Source organism: Tachypleus tridentatus, chromosome 13 (genome assembly GCF_004210375.1).
Source record: "Tachypleus tridentatus isolate NWPU-2018 chromosome 13, ASM421037v1, whole genome shotgun sequence".
Classification (NCBI taxonomy): Eukaryota; Metazoa; Arthropoda; class Merostomata; order Xiphosura; family Limulidae; genus Tachypleus; species Tachypleus tridentatus.
In genome coordinates, this window is record NC_134837.1 from 92619969 (window position 1) to 92643002 (window position 23034).

At 31.7% G+C, this 23034-nt stretch overlaps 1 protein-coding gene across 1 annotated transcript in view; it reads right to left on the reverse strand.

Moving 5' to 3' along the window:
- The window catches only part of LOC143241089 (teneurin-m-like), a 262242-nt gene that overhangs the window by 47949 nt on the left and 191259 nt on the right, over nt 1-23034 (reverse strand). Inside the window, 6 exon segments of the mRNA XM_076484616.1 lie at nt 102-296; nt 755-859; nt 8185-8296; nt 9895-10172; nt 13021-13107; nt 14693-14874. Of these exon segments, the coding sequence (XP_076340731.1) occupies nt 102-296; nt 755-859; nt 8185-8296; nt 9895-10172; nt 13021-13107; nt 14693-14874 (959 nt within the window).

Genomic DNA, 23034 nt, shown 5'->3' on the forward strand with positions numbered 1-23034 from the left:
TTAAGAGAGATAACGTCAGGCCAAAATTTACATCATAATGATTTTTTAAGCTACTACAGAACTTTCGAAATGATACGATAGAATACTTAAAGTTTTCTTACTTTCTTCGCAGTAATCGCCTTTGTAACCTGGATAACATTGACACTTTCCATCTGCGCAGTCTCCGTGACCGTTGCAATCTACAACTTCACATTCATCTTCTCTAAACTCACATTCTTTTCCTTTCCATCCAGGATTACACACACACTCCCCGGAAGCATAGTGTCCCCTCCCACTGCAGAGTACGGGACAGACTCCTATTATTTTTAACAACGTAGTGTTATTTAGCGTCAGTTTTAAAAAGTTAAAATGTTATACGAAATGGAAGGGAAAACTAGTTTGACTTCATGTCTAAAATTGACGATAAATTAAATTACCAGAAGTTTTACAAGATATTTTATGTAACTCAGATGCAAAAGATTATTGTGGTACAAACTTCAAGATATTCACTGAAAATACGAGTTGACTGGAAAAATATCAGGGAAAAATATATTTGTGAGAAGCCTTGAAACACGTTTTTTTCTGTAAGATACATTAGCACATAAACACAACACTTAAGAAAACAAGGTCGTGTTTGAAAATAAGCAAAAGTAAGTGAAATGCCATGTTAGTTTTGGTTTACCCAACTAAGCCACCTGCACTATACACAATCTTAAATCATTTTAACAGACATAAGGCTCAGTTCACAACCCGAAAAAAACCTAACCAGACTTACTATATGCACAAGAGTCTCCTGCATAATCAGATTCGCAAGAACAAATGCCGACGTTGCAAGTTCCGTGACCATGGCAATCATAGGGACAGTGTAGGCCTGCTTCGTCTGCAATGAATCAAGCATTACGCAATATAGAGAAAAAGAAGTTGCATTTTCACATTTTCAAAATGTAAACATGAACAATACCCTTTATTTGGTGTGAATTTTAGAAACTAAAGTTGATCTTCAAAAGTCAAGTTCAAAGTTAAGTAGATATAAAAGTTAACTGTTTAAAAAACGTTTTACTCCATTATCCTCAAAACTCAAAGGTAAACGTTCCATTTACCCTACGTTAAATAATTAAACATTAAATATCAGCAAGCTTAAAAAATGAAATAATATTCCATACAACTGAAATGATAAAAATATATAAAATATATGCTATTTCAAGCAATATTATAAAACATATTATACAAAATTATTTGTCTAAAAAACTTTCTCTTTTTGTCTTAAATCACAGATGAACTGCTACGTTAATTTACAAAATAATTTTTCTGCTTTAATGAAGACAGCTAGGTGAAAAAAGAAAACATTTTAATGGAAAAATAATATTATACAACAGTGTATTGGTCATATTATATCTTTAATATGTAAAATTAAAATTTTTAACATGCCATTGAAAATAGTAACGTATTTTGAGATAACAAAATACGTTACTATTTTTAATCAGTACTTAAGCAATGGTATATAGTGAAGAATGAACCACACAGTAGTACAAATAACAAGAGGTAATAATGTTATCAGGTACTTGAAATTTGTTTTTAAATTATATTCATGTTAGAAAAACACGTATGTTCAAGAACTCTTGATAGAAGTGAATAAAAACCCTATAACCCGAGCACTTTCGAAAGGGGGACCTTTCCTCTTCACGGGCAAATTGAGAATCCCAATTTGCCTCTGAAGAAGAAAGCGTCGGGGCTAAAGGATTTTTATTTATTTCATAAATTATTGATCTTTTAACTTTTGAGATAACAAAATACGTTAATATTTTCATTCAATACTCAAGCAATGGTATATAATAAAGAGGTACAAAAAACAAGAGTTAATAAGGTTATCAGGTATTTGAAATTTGTTCATAAATTGTAGATATTTAACTTCTAAAAATACAATAAGTTATTTTCATTCAAAAATGTTTCACTTTAACTTAAGTTCAACAGGTTATTTGTTAAAATAGTTATTTACGTTATAGCTATAGCTATGAATATTAATAAAACATGTGCGACAAAAATTCAGGCGGTTGGTTACAAAATGGTAATTATGCATTTAACATTATTTATATCACTCTTATATAGAAAAAAATAACGTATGATATATGTTTTAGGTCTGTTCCAGTAGTTATAATTGCACACCACTCCTTGAAACTTAGAGAGAATATACTTTGAACTAACACTCCACTGTTTCTTTCTCATTCACGCTCATATTCTCAATTTTAAGGGTAAAGGCAATAGCACATTATAAAGTACATACTTCGGCCTGAAGTTCGTGTATACTTACATATCTTGGCCTACATTTACATACTTTCATCAGTTCAAATGAGATATCTCACAAAAAATTACCTTGTGATAACCACATAACCCGAAATATATTGATTTGGGATTCATATCCTTCTTTTGATTTTACAGTATCAAAATAGGAAAATTAAAAATTTTGTCCTGTTATTTCTTTATACTTCAACCGTTCCAGAGAATACTTTGCATAACAAAAACTTGGAGCAGCGTCCACAGATTAAAACAGACATATTTCGAACTCGTAACTTTCTTTTGGGTTTACAGAGGGCAAAAGTTTTAGAGAGTTAAAGCTTAAGGCTTATCATTCCTTCATGTTTCGGCCAAGCTAACTGAGACTTTTCACAACAATATCTTGCTACAGTCCCCATAGACAGAAATTGACAGATTGGTGATTTGTTCCTTTCTTATAAGTTAAGAGAAGGTCAAACTTAAAACAAATTTTTAATATACGTAACAGGAACCTCTGGACCTAAGGATATTGTCTGCACGTGTAAACGTTACTACAACTAGTATTTCCATCACACAGTGCATTGGATTTTATAAACTATGTAGAAGAATAGGTTTTGTTATCCATACACTTAATCGTAAAGTTTTGTCGTTACGAATAAACCTATAATCACAAAGAAGTTGTTTCTCCTATGTTATATAAAGGACCATAATTTAGTTTGCTCTAATACGTCATTATTACGGAGAAGTTCCAAGTAAAGACCGTGTTTAATGTCCGTCTTTCTGAAGTAAATATGTTCTAGTTTACGTCTTCTGCCCTTTAATAATACCATTCTCCACTGAATTCTATCGTAATCGGAGAATATTGTGGTATCAAACGGATGAAAAGAACCGTATTACATTATATAACAAACTTTGGGTCCCTTGTTCAAAATGGATTCATGAAGGAAAGAAACGTATATGTTGATTATACGTGAAGTGCGATATACATTTACCTCAACCTTTATTTGAAAATCATAATAATAGCTGTATACACTTATTATCTGAAATATTCAAGAAAACTAAAAAATAATTTCTAAATTGATAGCAATAGAGTCCAGCAATGAAAATAGTGAGAACAGAATAATAAATTTAAAATTTCTAAAAGTAATTACAAAACAAAAACTGCACTAAAAACTTTCTAAGCAAGAAACTGTTTCGACAGCCAACCTAAGATTCCTGTAGAAGTGAATTTATTTTCAGTACAGTTCCTTAGAAAAATTAAATAATTTTTGTCATTGTTTTGTAATAATTCAACAATGGTAATCTTTCATAATTATCAGAGACAAGACGTATTTGAAAATAGAATATAAGTCATTAAGTTTGGTTTGTTTTGAATTTCGCGGAAAGATACATGAGGGCTATATGCGCTAGTTTGTTTTGTTTTTATTTTTCGCGCAAAGCTACTCGAGGGCTATCTGCGCTAGCCGTCCCTAATTTAACAGTACAAAACTGGAGGGAAGGTAGCGAGTACAGCAGTAAATCTACGGATTTACAGCGCTACAATCAGGAGTTCGATTCCTCTTGGTAGGCTCAGCAGCTAGACCGATGTGGCTTTACTACAAGTAAACACACAAAGACTAACTTTTTCAATTGTATTTTCCTCGATTCCCGTTTTTTTATACTACCAATACAATGATTTTTAATAACTATTTTTCGTATAGTAATTATACAAATACCAGTTTTTTATTCTTTAATTATTTTAGTTGCACTTTATGTGTCGTAATATTTTATTTAAAGAAGAAAACCCAGATGTATTACTGGGAATTTAAGAGTTGTGTTTAATAACTGTAAGTAATAAAACACACTGAACCGGAAACAATCTAATATAAATTATGAAAATATAACACATTAACAAATAAGATAAATTGATGAGATTTTTTTATTCCGTAAAATACTATTTTAAAATCAGACAGGTCATTTAGATTTGCATGAATAACTGATGAATCTATCGTTTTAGCACTTACTGATGAAATGTCACAAGTATATAATTTCAGACCTTTCCCGTCGAATGTATTTATTTTGAATCAAACATTTGCAATAGTAAGAATAAAACAAGTTCATACAGTTTCACTGTTTTATAATAGACATTCAAACTTTGATTTAGATTTTTTTAAATATCTCGGTTGTTACTACTTACAAAGACATTCATTTTGTTAACAACAAAAATTAAAAGAATGGAATAAAATAACATCATTACACCATTAGTAACAAAACAGTAACGTTTCTTGTATCGGATTTTATAATTCTAAACTTATATGTTAATAAATAGAATAAAGTTATATAAGGCAAATAAACAAGTCGAATGAAACTAACAAAAGAAGCATTTGAAATATACTAAAAAAAAACTGAAAACGCATATTACGACTAAAAGAATTTTGTTTCTTGGAAAGAACGGAACTTATTTACATGTAAATTATACTAATTATTAAGAAATGCAATTTTACTCCAACAAAAAGACGCGATGCCCACTCTATACCAGCTGTTGCATACAGCTTGTCTATTTGTTCAAATGGTTTGTTCAAGAAATATAAAAGTAGGTCAGAAAAACCTAAACTATGACCATTTGGTTTAATATTTCTCCCAACTATAAATAATGAAGCTCAGATATATTAAATACCAAATGTCCTCTTCCTACAAGAAATCAGAATTTTTATAGTACAGTTTATAAGAAAAAATGTTTTTCTTTTTTTAATTTCGTACAAAGCCACACAAGGGCTATCTGTGCTAGCCGTCTCTAATTTAGCCGTGTAAGACTAGAGGGAAGGGAGTTAGTCATCACCACCCATCACCAACGCTTGGCTTCTATTTTAACAACGAATGGTGGGATTGATCATCACAGTATATCGTCCCCATGGCTGAAAGGGCGAGTATATTTGGTATGAAAGAGGTTCGAACCCGCGAAACTCAAGTCGCCTTAACTACCTGGCCATGCCGAGATTAAGAAAAATAACAATAAAATCTTAAATGAACAATATTTCTTCTCTTCAGGTAGTAGATGTTTCACTATTTGGCCTAAAAGAAACTCGTTATTGAAAGAGTGTTGATATGTAACACTTTTGTTTTAGTTTTTTTTATCACTGAAGTCTGGGAGTAGTCTAATAAATAACACGCCTTTGCAAGCAGCATTTTCAGATGTTAGTGCGCTATAACTGTGACACTCCGTTTCGTTATAAATTAGTTACCGGTGTCTGCATGGTTTAATTGCCTTCAGCAAATTAAAACTAGGAACGGTTATGCTTCAGAATTAGGTTGTTTCTGACCTGGTGGTCTATACCAAGTTGTTGTGCAAAGTACCATTAAATATTAAAAAAACTACTAAAGAGCAACATATAGCTGGTTCCTTGCACGTTAAGAAACAATTTTGTAGCGTTTACACACGCAGAATATGTCTCTAACTTATGAATTTCTTACTACATGAATTTGATATCTGCTAAGTCTCAAGAAAGAAAGAAATCCTAGGTCTGTCTATTTCAGTCTACAGCATCTCTCACAAGCTTGGTAGACACAAAAAGGAAGGACATACCAAAACCTTTAACACTACACAATGTCATCTTGACTCTTGTAAAATCTCAAGAAAGGCATAAATCTCACATTTGTCACATTTTGTACGTGGGAGCAGTCGTAAGGCATCTTTGTGAAAACTATCTTCTGTATTAGTTAAAGTACAAGGAAGATTCAGGTTAAACCCCCTAAGTTTTTTTAAAGTCTATTTATTTTAATTTATGATCCATATAAAGTAAAAGAACAACGCCAATCCCCAATCTTTCTACTTCAATTCATGAGAGTCGTCGTGAGGTATATGTATGTTAAGTCTGATTTGTATTGATGGAAGTATAAGACGTATGTATGTTTTCTTGTAGCAAAGTCACACCAGGCTATCTACTTTGTCACCGAAGGGAATCGAACCTCTTATTGTAGCATCGTAAATCCGAAGAATTATCGCTGTCCCACAGGGATACAGGAAGTATAAGGAAAATGGTTATGAAAATATGTATTTTTGTAATGTTTTGTCTTTTATCATTTAAAATTGAAACTGGAATTTAAATAAAAGGAAACAATAAATGAAACTAAGCGTCTTAGGTTATATTATGTGCTTTCGAAGGTTTTGTTTGTTTGTTTTTTGTTTTTGGAATTTTGCACAAAGCTACTCGAGGGCTATCTGTGCTAGCCGTCCCTAATTTAGCAGTGTAAGACTAGAGGGAAGGCAGCTAGTCATCACCACCCACCATCAACTCTTGGGCTACTCTTTTACCAACGAATTGACGATTGACCGTCACATTATAACGTCCCCACGGCTGAAAGGGCGAGCATGTTTGGCGCGACCAGGATGCGAACCCGCGACCCTCAGATTACGAGTCGCACGCCTTAACACGCTTGGCCATGCCGGGCCCTCCTTTGAAGATAAAAAAACAGCTCCATTATATTTCTAAAATACTTTACCTTTATTATACGTATGGATATCGTAGAATCATTTAATAACAATTAAGCTGCAAAGTTATCAGTCTAACAACGCAAAATGCATATTTGTTCTTTATGTTCATTGGCCTTAAGATTTTGGCCAGCAGTATATATATATATATATTGCATCATTATTTTGAGCTAAGATTTGCTACCATATGCTAGGCATATAATATTTCAAACCAAATCATTATCATATTTAGACAAATAATTATGTCAAACGAGCTAAGATTTGCTACCATATGCTAGGCATATAATATTTCAAACCAAATCATTATCATATTTAGACAAATAATTATGTCAAACGATACAAGTTTCTTCTTCAGCTTAAAACAGACGAAATATTCATACCTAGTAAGAATATGATATGCAAATAACACTAATGATGATTTGTCACAAGATAACGGAAATTTACATCAAAAATTGATGGTTTGGTTTGTTTAGAATTTTGCGCAAAACTACAAAAAAGCTACCAGCGATAGTCGTCCCTAATTAGCAGTGTAAGACTAGAGGGAAGATAGCTAGTCGTTACCACCGAACACAAACTCTTTAGCTACTCTTTCACCAACAAATAGTAGAATTGACCGTAACGTTATAATGCCATATGGCTGAAAGGACGAGCATGTTCGGTTTCACGGGGATTCGACCCCAGTACTCTCAGATTATGAGTCGAGTGTCCTAACCACTTAGCCATGTCAGGTCAAATTAGAAGAATAGTTAAATGTTGATACATTTAGAGTGGTTTGTTAAAATGAAAATTGTTCCAAAATTAATTCAAAGGTTCCGTTGATTTAATGTGTTTCAAAACTATTTTCTTATATTTGCTTGGTTCCTCTACTAAAAATAAATTATACTTAAGACTTTATGTCTCACATTCATATTGATGCTGTAAACCATATAATCATTTATCTATCACTTTGTGTATTTTCTGAGTTACACCTTTTACGCAACACATTTTTATTGTCACTGTAATTTCCAAGAATAGTTGGTTTATAGGTTTACTTTCTCATAAAGGTAATTCAGGGCTATCCGTCTTTAATTTTAAATTGATAAATAAGAGGGAAGGTACCTAGTCTACATCACCCACTGGTAACACTTGGCATTATAACTTCCACAAGGCTGAAAGAGCAAACGTGTTCGGCGATGGATTTGTAGAGAAAATTATTTGATACACATTAAAATAAATTAATTTAAATCTTCATCTAATGCAAAGTCTATCACATTACAAAATTACTTTTATTCAAAACTTCAAGAGGCTAGGAAAGTGCGAATGTGCAAAAGTACGTCATAAATATTCTTTTATTCGAAAATAATATTTTATTTTTTCTTGTTGATTTTGTAAGGAATTTCATAAAGAGTTGGCATTAAAAAAGGCTACCAAATCAAAACTTATGATAAGATCACATACTGATGCTACTCTATATGTTGATACCTTACCTGCTATAACAAGTACAAAGGATAAAACCACTGGGCTTTCTCCATCATTATACACGGAAATGTACCATAATCCATGGTCAAGAAAATGAATAAAGTCCGTGTTGTGAAATTCCTAAACAAAATACCACACATCTATGAGACATTCCAAGTAATTTAGACAAAACAAAACATATTGTAAAAATGTTTCTGTACAAACAACAAGAAATCTTGTAATGCATATTCAACACACTAAACGCTGTAAGAAACTTTCAGAGTATAAATTTTCTAGCTCTCCTTAGTAATGACCTATGTTCTACGTTTTTATACATATTCATAATACATTAATAGATACAGTCTTTTTTTTTATAAATAACATACAAAAGACTACAACTGTAGAATGAGATTGTCCTCGAACATATATGCCTAAAAACTGGACAACAGTCTGTTATGATTTACTATATTTTACTTTGACCTCTTATTACTCATATTTGTTAAAGGAAAATGGCATTTCTGTTTATTTTTTACGTTTTAATAAGTTAATATAACAGCTATGTTATAAGTAGTTTATCTTATACGAGCTTCATCGTATGTTTAAATCTATGGTATAAACGTTACATGTAATTACAGTTATTGACATACTTCACCTATTCATTAAGTCTTTCATGGAGTTTCACGCGTTAGGTATGTTGTTTTTGTTACAAATGTTTAAATTTTTTACGTAAAATGCCTACCATATTACCTGGCTCAAAAATTTATATCTATTACTAAAACAACAATACAAATGTCAGTGTATTGATGAATTACTTTGACACTATCAGCACTATTAAAATTAATAGGAAATTAGGTCCTTTAGGGTCAGAAAATAGAGTAGCAAAGTATTGCATTCGATTTAATTTTGTTTAACTGTACGCATTTTAACGCCATCTGCCAATCTTAAATACACCACATTTTTTTCTTTTCGGAGTATTATAAAATATGATTTGAACAAAAACTATGGCATCCTAAAATACTTTATACATAATTTATTGTATTAATGTGAACATTTTGCAAAATGGTGTTTGTTTTATTAGAATTCTATGTCATCTACTCTTTAAAAAAATAACAATCATCTCATGTAATGTTTTTCATGACCTATTAATACATTACATTACTGTTTTAACAATACAAAAAAAGAGTTAGGTACTAAAGGTTTAATTTCACTGTATCTAAAAAGGCTATGGTTAATCTTGTAGAAAATGTTATGATTTACAATATTTTCATTAATAAACAGGTTTTTTCCCCCAGTTTATTGACACGAACATGTTAATATAGATATTAGGCAGAACTTTTCATTTCAACTCACTTTTCTACTGAAATAACTGCTTGTTAATCAGAATTATTTTGTAATACTTAATATGAAAAAAAACATTACTTCTTAATCATTTTAGTTACATTGAAACGTGATAAAATAATATTGGTATTTCATTGTTTTTAGGTTAACTATATGGACATAAACACATATATAGCGATATGTATTCTTAGGATATTATCAAATATGTAATAAGTATACATGCATGTATTCTTAATATATTAGCAAATATATATTTATATCAAATTACAAAAGTTATTTTAATCTCTTCTTTACAAACCCGAAAGTAGGCAAGCACTGATGTGTCTTATTCTAAAACTTAAATAAAAAAACTGTTTTCAAAGCGTGGATACACAAACTATAAGAACTCTTTTTGTTCTCACTTTAAGTGACGTGTCATCAGTATTGCTTATGGGGCTGAGAATTTCGACAAAGTCATATCTTGTGTGGAAAGGGATGCTATTTCTTTTTCCGTAAACACCCATACTTGCTCCAATAGGAATAGAAAAGCTAAATTTCACCAAAGCAGCTTCTCTTTGATGAAACTGAATATTGCAGTGTCCAAACGACTGTACACTTCTCGTGTTTTTTGTTCCAAGTCTTATTTCTGAAAATACGTCACTCTCAGGGGGTAATATTTTGGCTGGTAGCGAGGGTAGACCTATAGTGGCAATACAAGCTTTAATCATTAATCATAAAATTTGTTTGTTATTCAATCTATATTATCAGTAAATATCAGTTTAATATGTTAAAATAAATAATAAATCTGAATTTTTAATGCTATAATCTTTGGAAATGCTTATTTATTAAGTTTTTATAATATATGACTAAAAATATCATATTATGTTATCGCTAGGATAATAATTTAGAATTTTATAATTCAAAATTAACTTTCTTTATTAAGAATATCAACTAATAAGAAATTGTTTGTTTGTTTGTTTTTAGAATTGCGTGCAAAACTACATCAGGGTTATCTGCTCTACCTGTACATAATTTAAGACTGGAATAATAGAGGGAAAGCAGCTAGTTATCACTATTCACGCTGACTCTTGGAGTGCTTTTTTACCCACGAATTGTGGGAATGACCGTCACATTATAATCTACAGTGGAAATTCGCGACACTAAGATTGCGAATCGAGGATTATATCTACCCGTCCATGTCGGCTAATAAGAAATGCATAAGGGTAAAGTAGACAGGTGTATGTGCAATAAAAAGTTGAAAGAAGTCCCTGTGTTAATGACATAATATATTTGCACAAAAAAAAAAATCCGAAAGTGGGGCGGCATCTGGAAGAAAGAAAATCATAAGCCTAATTTTGTTCTATTATCTTATTACTAATCATTCATAGTATTAGCTGTCGTGCAAGTTATCAGTAATGCTACCTCATTGCAGATATGTATTTCGCTAATTTTCGAGAATTTGTTTTTAATTTACGCATTTAAAATATGCTGAAATAAGCACATATTATTGAACGGTATTAATGTTCGAGTAGCTGAACTGTAATACGGTCAAATCAAGAGAAAGCAGTTAAGTTAGATTTGATGCAATGGATTTATTGAACATTTAAAAGTTTCCTTCTCTATCGTAGTAGTACCTGTTTATAATTCTCTCTCCTGGGTTCATCAGAAATTTAGTCGTCTTTTCTACGTTCATGTCAGAACTTCCTAAGAATATTATTGTATCCGTAACTGCAGATGTATTTTAAGTAGAACAGTTTTTCACTGTTATGTCAATTTGAAGATTACGGTTCATTCCTAGAGCTAATAAGGAAACAGGTATTACCAATCGGAGGGATTTTAAAGGATATTAAGATCCCCAGACTTCACTTTCGTTATTGGTAAGTTTAAATATCCTATAGATGTGAACATTTGGAAAATGTAATTCATCCCATGAAATGTTCACAGTGACTTAGGTATAAGAATACGGATAGTGTAATGATTGTATTTAAGAAACAAATGTAATATTTCACCATGTTTGTTTGTTTCTTTCTTTGGAATTAAGCACAAAGCTACACAATGGGCTATCTGTACTCTGCCCGCCAGAGGTATCGAAACCACGTTTTTAGCGGTGTGAGTCCGCAAACATACTGCTGTGCCACTGGGGAACATTTCAGTATGAAACAGATATATTTATTTTTATTTGTTCTTAGAGGTTGTGGAACTATTTGAATACGTTCCATTTCAACTGTGATAGCCCTTAGCTTACGACATGGATACTACCATTCTATTGTATGTTTTGTGTAGTGTAGTGACCGACTATATTAGTAATAGTTGTTTTTGTATGTCTTCGCGACCTGTGCTAATATTTAATGTTCTTGAAAAGACTTTTCTTCGCAAAGTTTCAGAATTTTTCTGTTGCAAAAAGTGTTTAAAAATAACTAATTTGCATCGATCACTTTTTTAGAAATACAACAAACCTTGGTTCAACTTTATGAACTATTTATCTCCGCTATCATAGAATTTACGCAACACTAGAATAAAGAAACCATTTCTGAAGTGAGAACCTTAGCACACTAATATTGTGATAGCTCAGTTAGATAGAAAACGAGATTTATCAAAAACCATCTGTAAGAGAGAGTATTAAATATATCAGTATTAATAGTATCAGGCAACTAAGAGTCTTGCAACATTATAGATTAGGCACCACAAATGTCTAATTCTTTAGGTACTTTCTTTTGTGCTTGTATAGTCCTGTTTGGGACAAGCACACTGTGTTGAAGTTTGAGTAAGGAAATGTTGTTGCCCACGAAGTGTGTTGCGCTCAATTCTTCCTGATGGTCTTTTGTCTCTCTTTTGCACACAAAGCTCTTCTATTTTCATTTTTCTTTATGCCTTCTTTCTTATAACTCTTGCAAGCACTACAGTTTTCTGCTAATTCTTTCCAGCTGTCAATAAAAACTTCAGAAGTTTTCATAGCCCTTTTTCAAGCGTCCTTGAAACGTATATGAGGGCGTCCAACTGATGTTTTACATGTCGCCAGCTCCCCATACAAGATGCATTTTGGGATTGTTCTCTGTGCCTTGTGGGTCAAAGCCATCTCTTTCTCTGACTCAATAGCGAGATTTCTGTACATTGGCGATCTCAAGCACATTGCTGTTCTTGACTTTGTCCCATCATGTTAGGGTGTATTTTATTGTCACTTTGTTGAAGTCATGACTTATCAAATGTTAACTTCTTTATGTTTGAGCATTTAATAAATTTTGGACCAAAACATTATTCGTAATGATCTGAATAAGATAAACCTTTTGTACGTGTCAAGGGCCTAACGTCTTGGTTTTTCTATACACATCCTTTAAAACAGAACCCCCTCCTCGGTGGGACAGCGATAAGTTAACAGATTTACATCTCTAAAATCAGGGGTTCTATTTCCCCAGGTGGACACAGCAGATAACGTGATGTGGCTTTGATGTAAAAAAACACACAAGTACAAAACGTATATTTCATAGTTTTTTGCTGTAACCTGAAAACTAGAATAATGTTACAATTTACCTTTCAACCTTGATACGTACGTTTTAACCCTGGTTCTGGTAAGACTGACTGCATATCCTTCACCGTTACCGAACATGACTGTCTGTTAGAGTGTTTCATGTTTGCCACTGTAAAACAACAAATGCATCTTTCTCGTTAATTTGATTTGAACTCGAATAATTACATTATTCAACTTTTCGAACTTTGTTTGAAATTACTAATTTACCTTTGGAAACGCAGTAAGTAAACATATATTTTATTAAAATAAATATTGGTATTCTTTATTAATAAGTAGAAACTTAGCTGCAGGACCAAATATCAGTTTAAAATTGAAAACAATAATCTGTATATACAATATTCAATACATCCTATAAATCTAATATCTGTTATGGGAGTAAAATCATTAATACTTTGTTTTTCCAAAACTTAAAACCGTTAAGATTTTTTTTCCTTTAAAGTTTTTGATGACCATATATTGATCTTTCTTATTTTAATATTTTGGCTTGAAATGACAACAACCCCTGCTCTTTAAGGGCACTTCTGAAGCTTTGAAGTGTTATTCAGATTACATAAAAGTATTTTAATAACCATGAAAAAAAGACACTACTGCACTCAAAATTATGTTTTGACCCGGACCACTGAGCAGATTCAAAGAAGATTCATATTTTACAGTAAAGTTTATAAGATATATTTAATTACTTGCATATTGTTCCAGGAACGTATTGTTTCATTAACATTTGTGCTAAGTTATCCGTTATTATTTCATACTGAACAAACTATTTACATGTATGTAGTTTAATATTTTTCTGAGGTACGAGTGTGGGAATCTCTTCAGTTATCTCATCTAAGTAATTAAGTAATAATAACATAACAGTCATGTAAGCTTTACCTTGCAATTTTTCGTTAATGAGATTTTTGTTTCCAAACGTTTTAACTTACTTATATTACTAGAAAAAATAATGTTGAACGCTTCTTTAAATTGTTTACTTTTCTCTTACAAAACAAAAAGGGCAAAGAGGTGAAAACAAAATGTAGCAAGGTATAACAATTCTCAGGAATTGATTATATGTAGCCAGAATTTACAAATAAAGTTTTGTATCTTTGATACAAATACAAAAGAAAATCTTACAAAAACCACTACAGTTACTTCACACTACTTCTGTTATCTTGTTAGTCAGCAGGTTAACAACTAGATATTTGTTGTGATTATTGCGTCTCAATTGTTGTCACGATTAGTAAATCTGTACGAACACCTAACTATTAATTAATTATCAAATTATATTTATATATAGTCTGATTTATCCTCCATTGCGGCTGCTAATATGTTATTGTCTTCAATAAACTCCTAAGAAAAACATTCTGTGTGTGTGTGGTAGTCGAATCCGGGACTTGCTGATAGAAGTCTAATGCATTATGAACTGGATCAGAAACTCCTTTTAGTACATCCATCTAATAACAAGTTGAATTTTCGTTAGATTGATTTAAAAGCGTTATTAGTTAGGTGGCTTTCAGGCTTCAGTAGATCATCAGTTGAAATGTAGGATTAAACCAGTTTCTAACAAATATCTGAATATTTAAAAAAGTGAATAACTGTTAATAAGACTTAGATGACCACAGAGACCATAATATTATAAAGCAGTTTCATAGACAGTTGCATCAAACGAAATAAAAACGTTTCTATAAACAATTAGAATAAAACATAAATCTGCTCACCTACAAAATATGATAAAGCTACAAGAACAGCAACTGAAACAAAGATAAGGGAGAGAGCAGCACATTTCCAGCTACAACGAGATGACAGTGTTTTCCTCAAATGTAATCGAGAATGAGCAAAATTGTGGTTTGCCAAAGGACGTTCTATGTTGTTAAGGACGGGAACAACAGGCACAGGTGGTCTAAAATAAAACAAAAATATCACCTGAAACAGAAGGTTTATCTATACCCGTCTTTTCTTTTTAATGTTTTTACCAAAACAACTACAAATTTCCTTACAGTTTCATATACCTCAAATAATTCTCAAACCTTGCTCTCGGTATCAGTTACACGCGTCTTTTCACACACTAATATGCTCCAGAGAACAAAAAGAGACACAAAACTTCCAAAACAAAGAATACAGTATCTTACCGTAATTTTCCGATTTCCCCCTTGTTTTCATTCCTTTTCTTTACATTTTCTAAGTAATATGTATTTAATATATTTTTTTTAAATGCATCTAGCAAAAAGGGTGAAAAAAATAAATACTTTGAATAAGATAAGTTTTGTGTAAAAAATATTTGAATGCACTTAAATCTTAAAGGCGTTTGTATTCTGATGCTATGATTAGTTGGATAAACGGATTGTGTGACAGCTTAAATCTTCGGGCTTCAGGTGTCGTCTCGTCCGGCGTAACTGGTAATAAACTCAGCGTTCGTTCATTAAATTTCTGTTGCAAACATTGCGCCTCATATAACAACGCTAAAGCATAAGATTTAGCAATGGACTATTTTTTTTCTAGATTACCCTTTAATCATGCCCACTACAGAACGTTTTCCATTTTTTTGTAATATTACATCTTCAACAAGGTTTTGTACTTTTTTCATATATCACAAAGCTCAACTGAAATTCTTAGAACAAAAGAAATTATGTATCTTCAGAAAATGTTGCTTAAATAGATAAAAAACATATTCAATGCGAATACTCATTTTTTCTTTCAAAAATATGAATATAATATGGAGTTTTTGTACTAATGTAAAATGAAATACTTCTCTCTTTTACCTTACACATTTTTTTAAAGCTACTTTCATTTTTCAAAAACATATGGCTACTTAAAATCATTGGTTTATATTGAATACCCTGAACTAAATGATTTAGTTTCTAAATAAGTTGTGCACTTTAAGTACGACAATAATCTCCACCGACTTCTGTCAATAACGTACAATTTTTAGGGTTATAAAGGATGATACGATACTACGTTTATCAGGCCAAATGTATGGCCTGTAAATATATATTCAGAGTAAATAAAGTAGAACTGAATTATTTTAACCCATGAGTAATATTTATGTTTTATTAGAATAATAGCTTTTTAACCAACTATTTTGAAATATTCGTAACAAAAAAATTAAAAACCTCCAAAGATAAAGATACCCAAAATTCGTTCAAAACACATTGTTATAAAACGACCCGGCATGATCAGGTGGTTAAGGCACTCGACTCGTAATCCGAGGGTCACGGGTTCGAATTCCCGTCACAACAAGCATGTTCACCCTTTCAGCCGTGGGGGTGTTACAAGTGATGGTCAATCCCACTATTCGTTGGTAAAAGAGTAGCCCAAGAGTTGGCGGTAGGTGGTGATGACTAGCTGTCTTCTCTCTAGTCTTACTCTGTTAAGTTATTCCCAGCACGTACCTTTCTTCATGCTTCCTATTGAAGTCTAATATTTTTAAGCACTATGACAGATCATACACTTAGCTTGTACTCAATACATTCGGTAGTTCTTAACATATTTCAAAAATATGTATCGTGCTTATATAATATTCATCGGATTAGTTTTTTAGCCATTTATAATAAACATATATGTGTAAATACAACACATAGTACTTCGCTAACCTACATACTACCACTATTATGCAGAAATATTACATTTAACTATACTTACTCTTAACATAAATGACCTTTAGTAGTTCAAAAATTAACGTTTTTTTATCTACTTGGTGTTTTAATGCAATCACTTAGATACTTCACAGTACATTCGGCAAGGCATGTATGCATCACTGTTACATTGCTTAAAAATGTTACGTTAGAGCCTCCAATCCTCCAGGAAAAAGGAAAGCATTTATAAAAACACTTCATTCATTCGCATATGCAAAATGTATTGGTCGTTTGATGTGTACGGTGAATACTTGAGCCCGATAAATACAGAGTTTTGTAATAATATCCTGGGTAGTCTTGAATACTTTCATTTGCACATGATGTTTGTACCTGTCGGACAAGGTACACTAAATTGAAGACCCATTTTATGACCGAATGGTTCAATTATATATCTCATCAGAGTCTAGCAGTCAGTGAATAAGACACGTTCAACTAGAAAAAATGTGGCCGTTAACTTCTCATAACTGACTAAAGAAAGCCTAAAGTGAATAAGTTATGAAATACGGCAAGCTTCAAGTCGTTTATTAATCAACTGATATTTTCAGTACTGATTAGAATTCGGTTATTTCTAACCGTATCATGGAAATGGCATTGCAGAAGCTCGTAAACTCAGACTTAAAATGGAAAACCTAGTTTCAGTGAACATTTCAGTGCAAACTGTTAATCTACGAATGACAGAAAGCATGTTACGTGTCGCACATTACTCTTCATTGTATTTGAGGTAGAATAAAAATATGGATACATATTGTTTCAATACTGAAAGCTACTGGAGGTGATGTAACGGCAGAGGTCGCTCAGGTAACAGTGATTAAAACTGCTTCGGTTTCTTTTCAAAGACTAACAAAAGTCAGAATGTACCTAAATTCTGTTGCTAATCGTATCTATTCCAAAATGCTACATTTCCTCTCTAAAATAAAAGGGTTTTCTCCAAGACGATAATATCCTTGTATTACCCAAAGTCCACCCCAAGAGCATGAATTTTATTTTGGTCATATTCCATAGGCAGCGCAATTACCAGCCCTTAATCTGAGTGAGTAATTTATGGTTAATTTCAAAGTTAGGTTTAATTTCATTAACCTCTACAACCGAGCAAAATACTTGTAATTCCAGGATATTTTCTTCATTAAACATTCTTCTAATGTGACATTGGGTAGGGGTCTTTATGAGTACCAGTCATTATATCGTTTTATACAGTAGTTTAAACCAAGTACAATAAATGTCAGAACTTTTAATGAACACTATTATATGACAAAAGGAAAGAAGAATTATTTAAAAAATAGGATATACCACTGTCTTTTGATTTGAAAATATCTGCTCGAAGCAGAAGAAACTAAAGCATTTCTGTTTCGTTATTTAACATTTTTACTTATGATACAACATTCTGCTGGACGCTAATAGCAATAAAACTTTACATATAAACTTTCAAATAACATGTAAATAATGTAATCCTCATCTGTATAAATACAATATATTCTGTGCACCAGTCAAGTACAGTCCTAATTATTTTTATTCGTGTATCTCTATAGCAGTAAGAACGTTATTTACTAAAGCTTTGTGTGATAAATTAGTTTACGAGTAAGCTGAGCCTGCATATTTGGCGTGCTAATGACATTTTGCTTTATATCTTTGAAGCTTATTCTTGGGTGCTTATGTATCCACTTGATGAGAAATCCATTGCTTGTTTGAGTAAACACAGTTGAATGTGTATACGTATCATTTACTGTTTGATAACGTGCAAAGTTTGTCTAATGATGTAGCTGGAGGGAGATGTAAGACAAGCTGTAATTGGAGAGCATGCTCTACAATGGCGTGCTATTTTGCTTCACCGTGATCAACTAATTGATTTTGAAGATAAGACAACCTGATAAAACATTTACACGTTGAATTTATACGGACTTGTTACACGCTCATCTCAAACTATAGTTCAGGAAAACTAGAAACTCTGTCATTTTCCTCTGCTTTTGTACACATGGTATCATTACCTCCTCTAACAGGTAACCGAAACGATAGAAAATAAAATGACGTGGCTGAGAGCTATGCACAACTTGTATATAAAACACTGTTAAAGCCTTAACCTAATTTTTAAACACAATGTAACTGTTTAATTGGGAGATATACTTAAGAAGTAAAATTGCTTTCAAACTCAATTAATGGAAACAAATTAGTTAATATTGTATAAAACCAAAGAAACCACTGTCTGGCTAATAAAGCAAACAGTAATTTGCTTAATTAATTAGCAAACATTTGGATAAGCAAAACCAACTTTTTTGGTAACGATGAATAATAATCTTCAAAAATTGCACATTAAACCATAGCCTCTAGCTTTAAACCGTGACCAATAAAACAAAATCCACTATTGAAATAACAAAACAATATCACGAGCATACCAAATAGTGTGAACTAAATATATTTTTTGTGTTCTTTGCAATGTCCTGGTATCTAGTTCTATTTTGAAGGGAAGCATTACCAAAATTCTTTGAAAAGAACATTCATTTTCCTTTTATATTATTCTTAGTCACTAAAATATTCATGGACGGTATCTGCAGAACTTGAATGTACATATAAATCAATTTTAAACTTTCTTACTGCTCATAGACTGCAATTAGTTTTTTTCTTAAAAATGTGAAAGATGAGAGACATTGAACATCTTATCACTCATATATCTTTATCAGGAGTATTAGCACCTGTGAACGATAAATTGTTTAAAAGTACAGATTCACTACAATTGGCACGTTCATTTTTAAGTCAGTTTACTAGTTTTTCACAATAAAAACGACTTTAATATTTCAGATTATTATGTTAACTCCTACAGAATATATATCTCCTTAGTGGTTTATCGGTACGTTTCAGGACTTACAGTATCGATATCCGTCATGGGCAGAACACAGATAGCTCATTGCGTAGATTTGTGACTTGTGAATCAGAGAAACACACCTGCTAAATATCACGGCACACTCATCAGTTTTTCAGGATGCACTACTTTCTGTGCAAATCAATATTTTATCCATTAATCAACAGATTGACCAAATGACACGAATTTCTATTAAAACAATTGAAAAAGAAGTGGTAAACACAGTCTTTTTTTGAGCATTCTAATAAAAGGGACAATAATGGAAACTTATTTATTAGCCCTTATTTAATCATTTTTTTATTATGAGTATGGGCAGAACAACTTGGGAAAGAGAGTTTCCTGCCTGTGTGTATATAAACATCAGAATCTAAACTCCAATACTGAATTGTTATCATACATTTCAGCATGTGAAAGAGCATATTGTATTTCAAACTTTAAGAACATGTGCAATTGGTTTAAACAAGAATCCTATGTGCTGAAAATGCTCTTTGTATTTGACGTTTATAACCAATTTTAAACACTAACTAACATGCAGTTCAACTTCTCTAAATGTTTGCCCATTTATGTCCTATAGGCATATATTAAATACTATTACTCTTCAGTTGGTAGTATATAGCTGGATTATACTGTAAGGAACAGTTAATTTCGATTTTTCCGTCTTCGTTTCTTTTAAACTTTAATTTCATTCTCTTATGGTTTCAGATGTATTTCTTTCTGTTTTATGGGAGGAGGAGCGATTGAAGATAGACTCATCTCATCTGATTTGACTTGCTTTTTTTATTCAGTTATTCCTCTATGTTACCTGACACATATTCATCATCTATGTAAATTATCAGCTGTTTACTCTGAAAATTTTAACTTACACAGCCCTCATAACTATTTTATAACCTCAGGAAAGCATATTAAAATTTTACAAATGTTTATGTAAAATACCTTCGGCATATGCTTAATTTCAAAGTCATGTTCATAGCCAAGTAACACTTTTTATTCTACTTTAGAATAACCGAAGTTCTTTACTTAATTCATGTAGTTTCTCTCTTCTTTAGTTGTTATATCACGTTTTTTTTGGTTTGGTGAAGCGCAAACACATTTCTGAAACAGCTCAAAGAATTGAAATAAAATAAAACAAAGCTGTCATTTATGAGTTATACAAACAGAATATTTCCATTGGTTATTGACATTAGTTTCACTCAGTACGTATAGATAAGTGTCCAATAATTTCTAGTGCTACTTTTCGAAAAGTTGTAACATTTTAAGCAAAAAACGAGTGATTTTTTGCCTGCATTCGATTATTTTAATTTAGATCTAACAAGATTTAACTGGTTTTTCGTACTTTACTTAACCTTCAGTATTATAAAATATTTCAAGACAGAGGGAAGATATTATTTCTATGTTTTATCCCTCCATGAACTTTTCTTAACTTGTAATTACACGCGAAGTAGATATTTTGCTATATACATAAGAAAAGATAGTAAACTCAAAAAAATATATAAAATTTTCTGATCTACACTGGCGACACAATGATCCGTGTTCGAAGCAGTATAAAATATTATTTTCAGAAAGGAAGTAATGTGTCACCCTTTTATATATTTCTCAAAGCTCTGAGTTTCTTGTACATTCTCGAATTGAAACCAAACCTGTCGCATTTTCTTATCCCTAACCTATCTACTTTTCCATCTTATATAATAAAACAACTGAGTTTACAATAATGTCTTCTTCCTTTTGTTCTAGCTTTATTTTAGTTGGTTCAATTTTTTGTTGTTTTTACAAAGTGCAAGACTATTGTGACTCCTATCTATTTCATTTCTTACTTTAAAAAATGTTTGAGCTATACTCCATTTTTTTTCATGACAAATTTCATTTTATATACTTAACTTTTCTACTGGAATAAAATCTGGTTCTCTTTGACATCAGTTTAATATTGTTGTATTTAATATCTACTGTAGTAATGGTGTTTGTTTATTTTGCATGTGTTGGCTTTGTGTGTCCATCAATATGTCACAGTGATCTTTAAAATCATTTCCCAGAAGTATATTATGAAGCAGATTTTCGTTGGCTCAAACGACATGTCATCTCAGAGAAGTGATTTATGTTACATATATTTCCTTCCAGTCATTCATAATACCTATTTTTTGTGTTACTAGTCATGTTTAAAGTTAAATACTCAGCGCAAAATATAGTTTTATTGTGTAGAGTTTGTCAAAGTTTTCTTCATTCTTGAAGATTTTTATGTCCCTGAACACAAGAATTTTCTGTTATTTAGGGTATGCACTTGGGTTGGTCTCTTGGATACGAAAAGAGTGAAGTTTGAATTAATTTACATATAAACACAAACCTGTCTGAACATAATGATTTTTCTTCCTTAATGTTTAACTCTAAAAATTCATACATGTTTTTTTATTTTTGATTCTCTATCACCCTTATTTTGCCGTTATAGTTTCGAAGTTTACAGCTGTTGTTTTGGCTAGATTTCTATACAATGTTCAACAAAATAAACCTATTCAAGCCCTAGTTTGTTTTTCTTTTACAAGAAAAAGAGGCTGGTGTATGTTTAGCCCAAAGATACACAATGGGCTATCTGCTCTCTGTGCAAGTTATAATCGATAGATTTTTCTTTCATTATAGTTGATTTATAATACATAAGTAGGCCCGACATGGCCAAGTGGTTAAGGCACTTGACTCTTAATCTCAGGGTCGCGGGTTCAAATTCCCGTCACCCCAGACATGCTCGCCCTTTCAGCTGTAGGGTCGTTATAGCTTTACGGTCAATTACACTATTCATAGGTAAAAGAGTAGCCTAAGAGATGACGGTAGGTAGTAATGACTAGCTGCCTTCCATCTAGTTTTACACTGTTAAATTAGGGATGGCTAGCGCACATAGCCCTCGTGGAGCTCTGCGCGAAATTCAAAACAAGCTAAACCAATATATAAGCAAAGTACTAGAGACATTATATAAACGTCGTAATCAGATACTTCGTAAACATGTAAGTGATATAGGAGTTTTCTAAATAATCGGAGGCTTAAAAATTGAGAGACATAATTACAACTAGAAGAAAATAGAAAAAAATATTATTTAAGAACTTTGGATGAGATTAGTAACAAAATACAAAAAGCTCTTATTCTGAGTAATTCGTAACACGAGTAGTTTTTTACACTTCCAAAGATCCACAAATCAGACGAGATATTGCTGAAAACATAAAGTCAACATATTAATATTGTAAAACCTCGGAATACTTCAGAAAGAATGATTGTAAGAGCTAATCAGAAAATTAAGGATCATTTAAGTGATCTCGTAGACATTTTATTAGATAATCTTTTATTTCGTATTCTAAGTACCATTAGGAATGATTCTGAGTTTGTTATGTGTAGTAGGTCTATATCTGAACATTGAACATGATTATCAATTTAGAACTCTGGAATGTTTTCTGGATCAAAATGAAGAATCAATTCATCCCAGATTTAATAAACGTTTTATCTTAAAAGGATTTACAGTTTTAAAAGAGTGTTGTTGTTTTCTTCACTTATGAGGATCAAGTTTTCCATAAGATTTTTGGTATAGTAATACAAAAGTATTCTT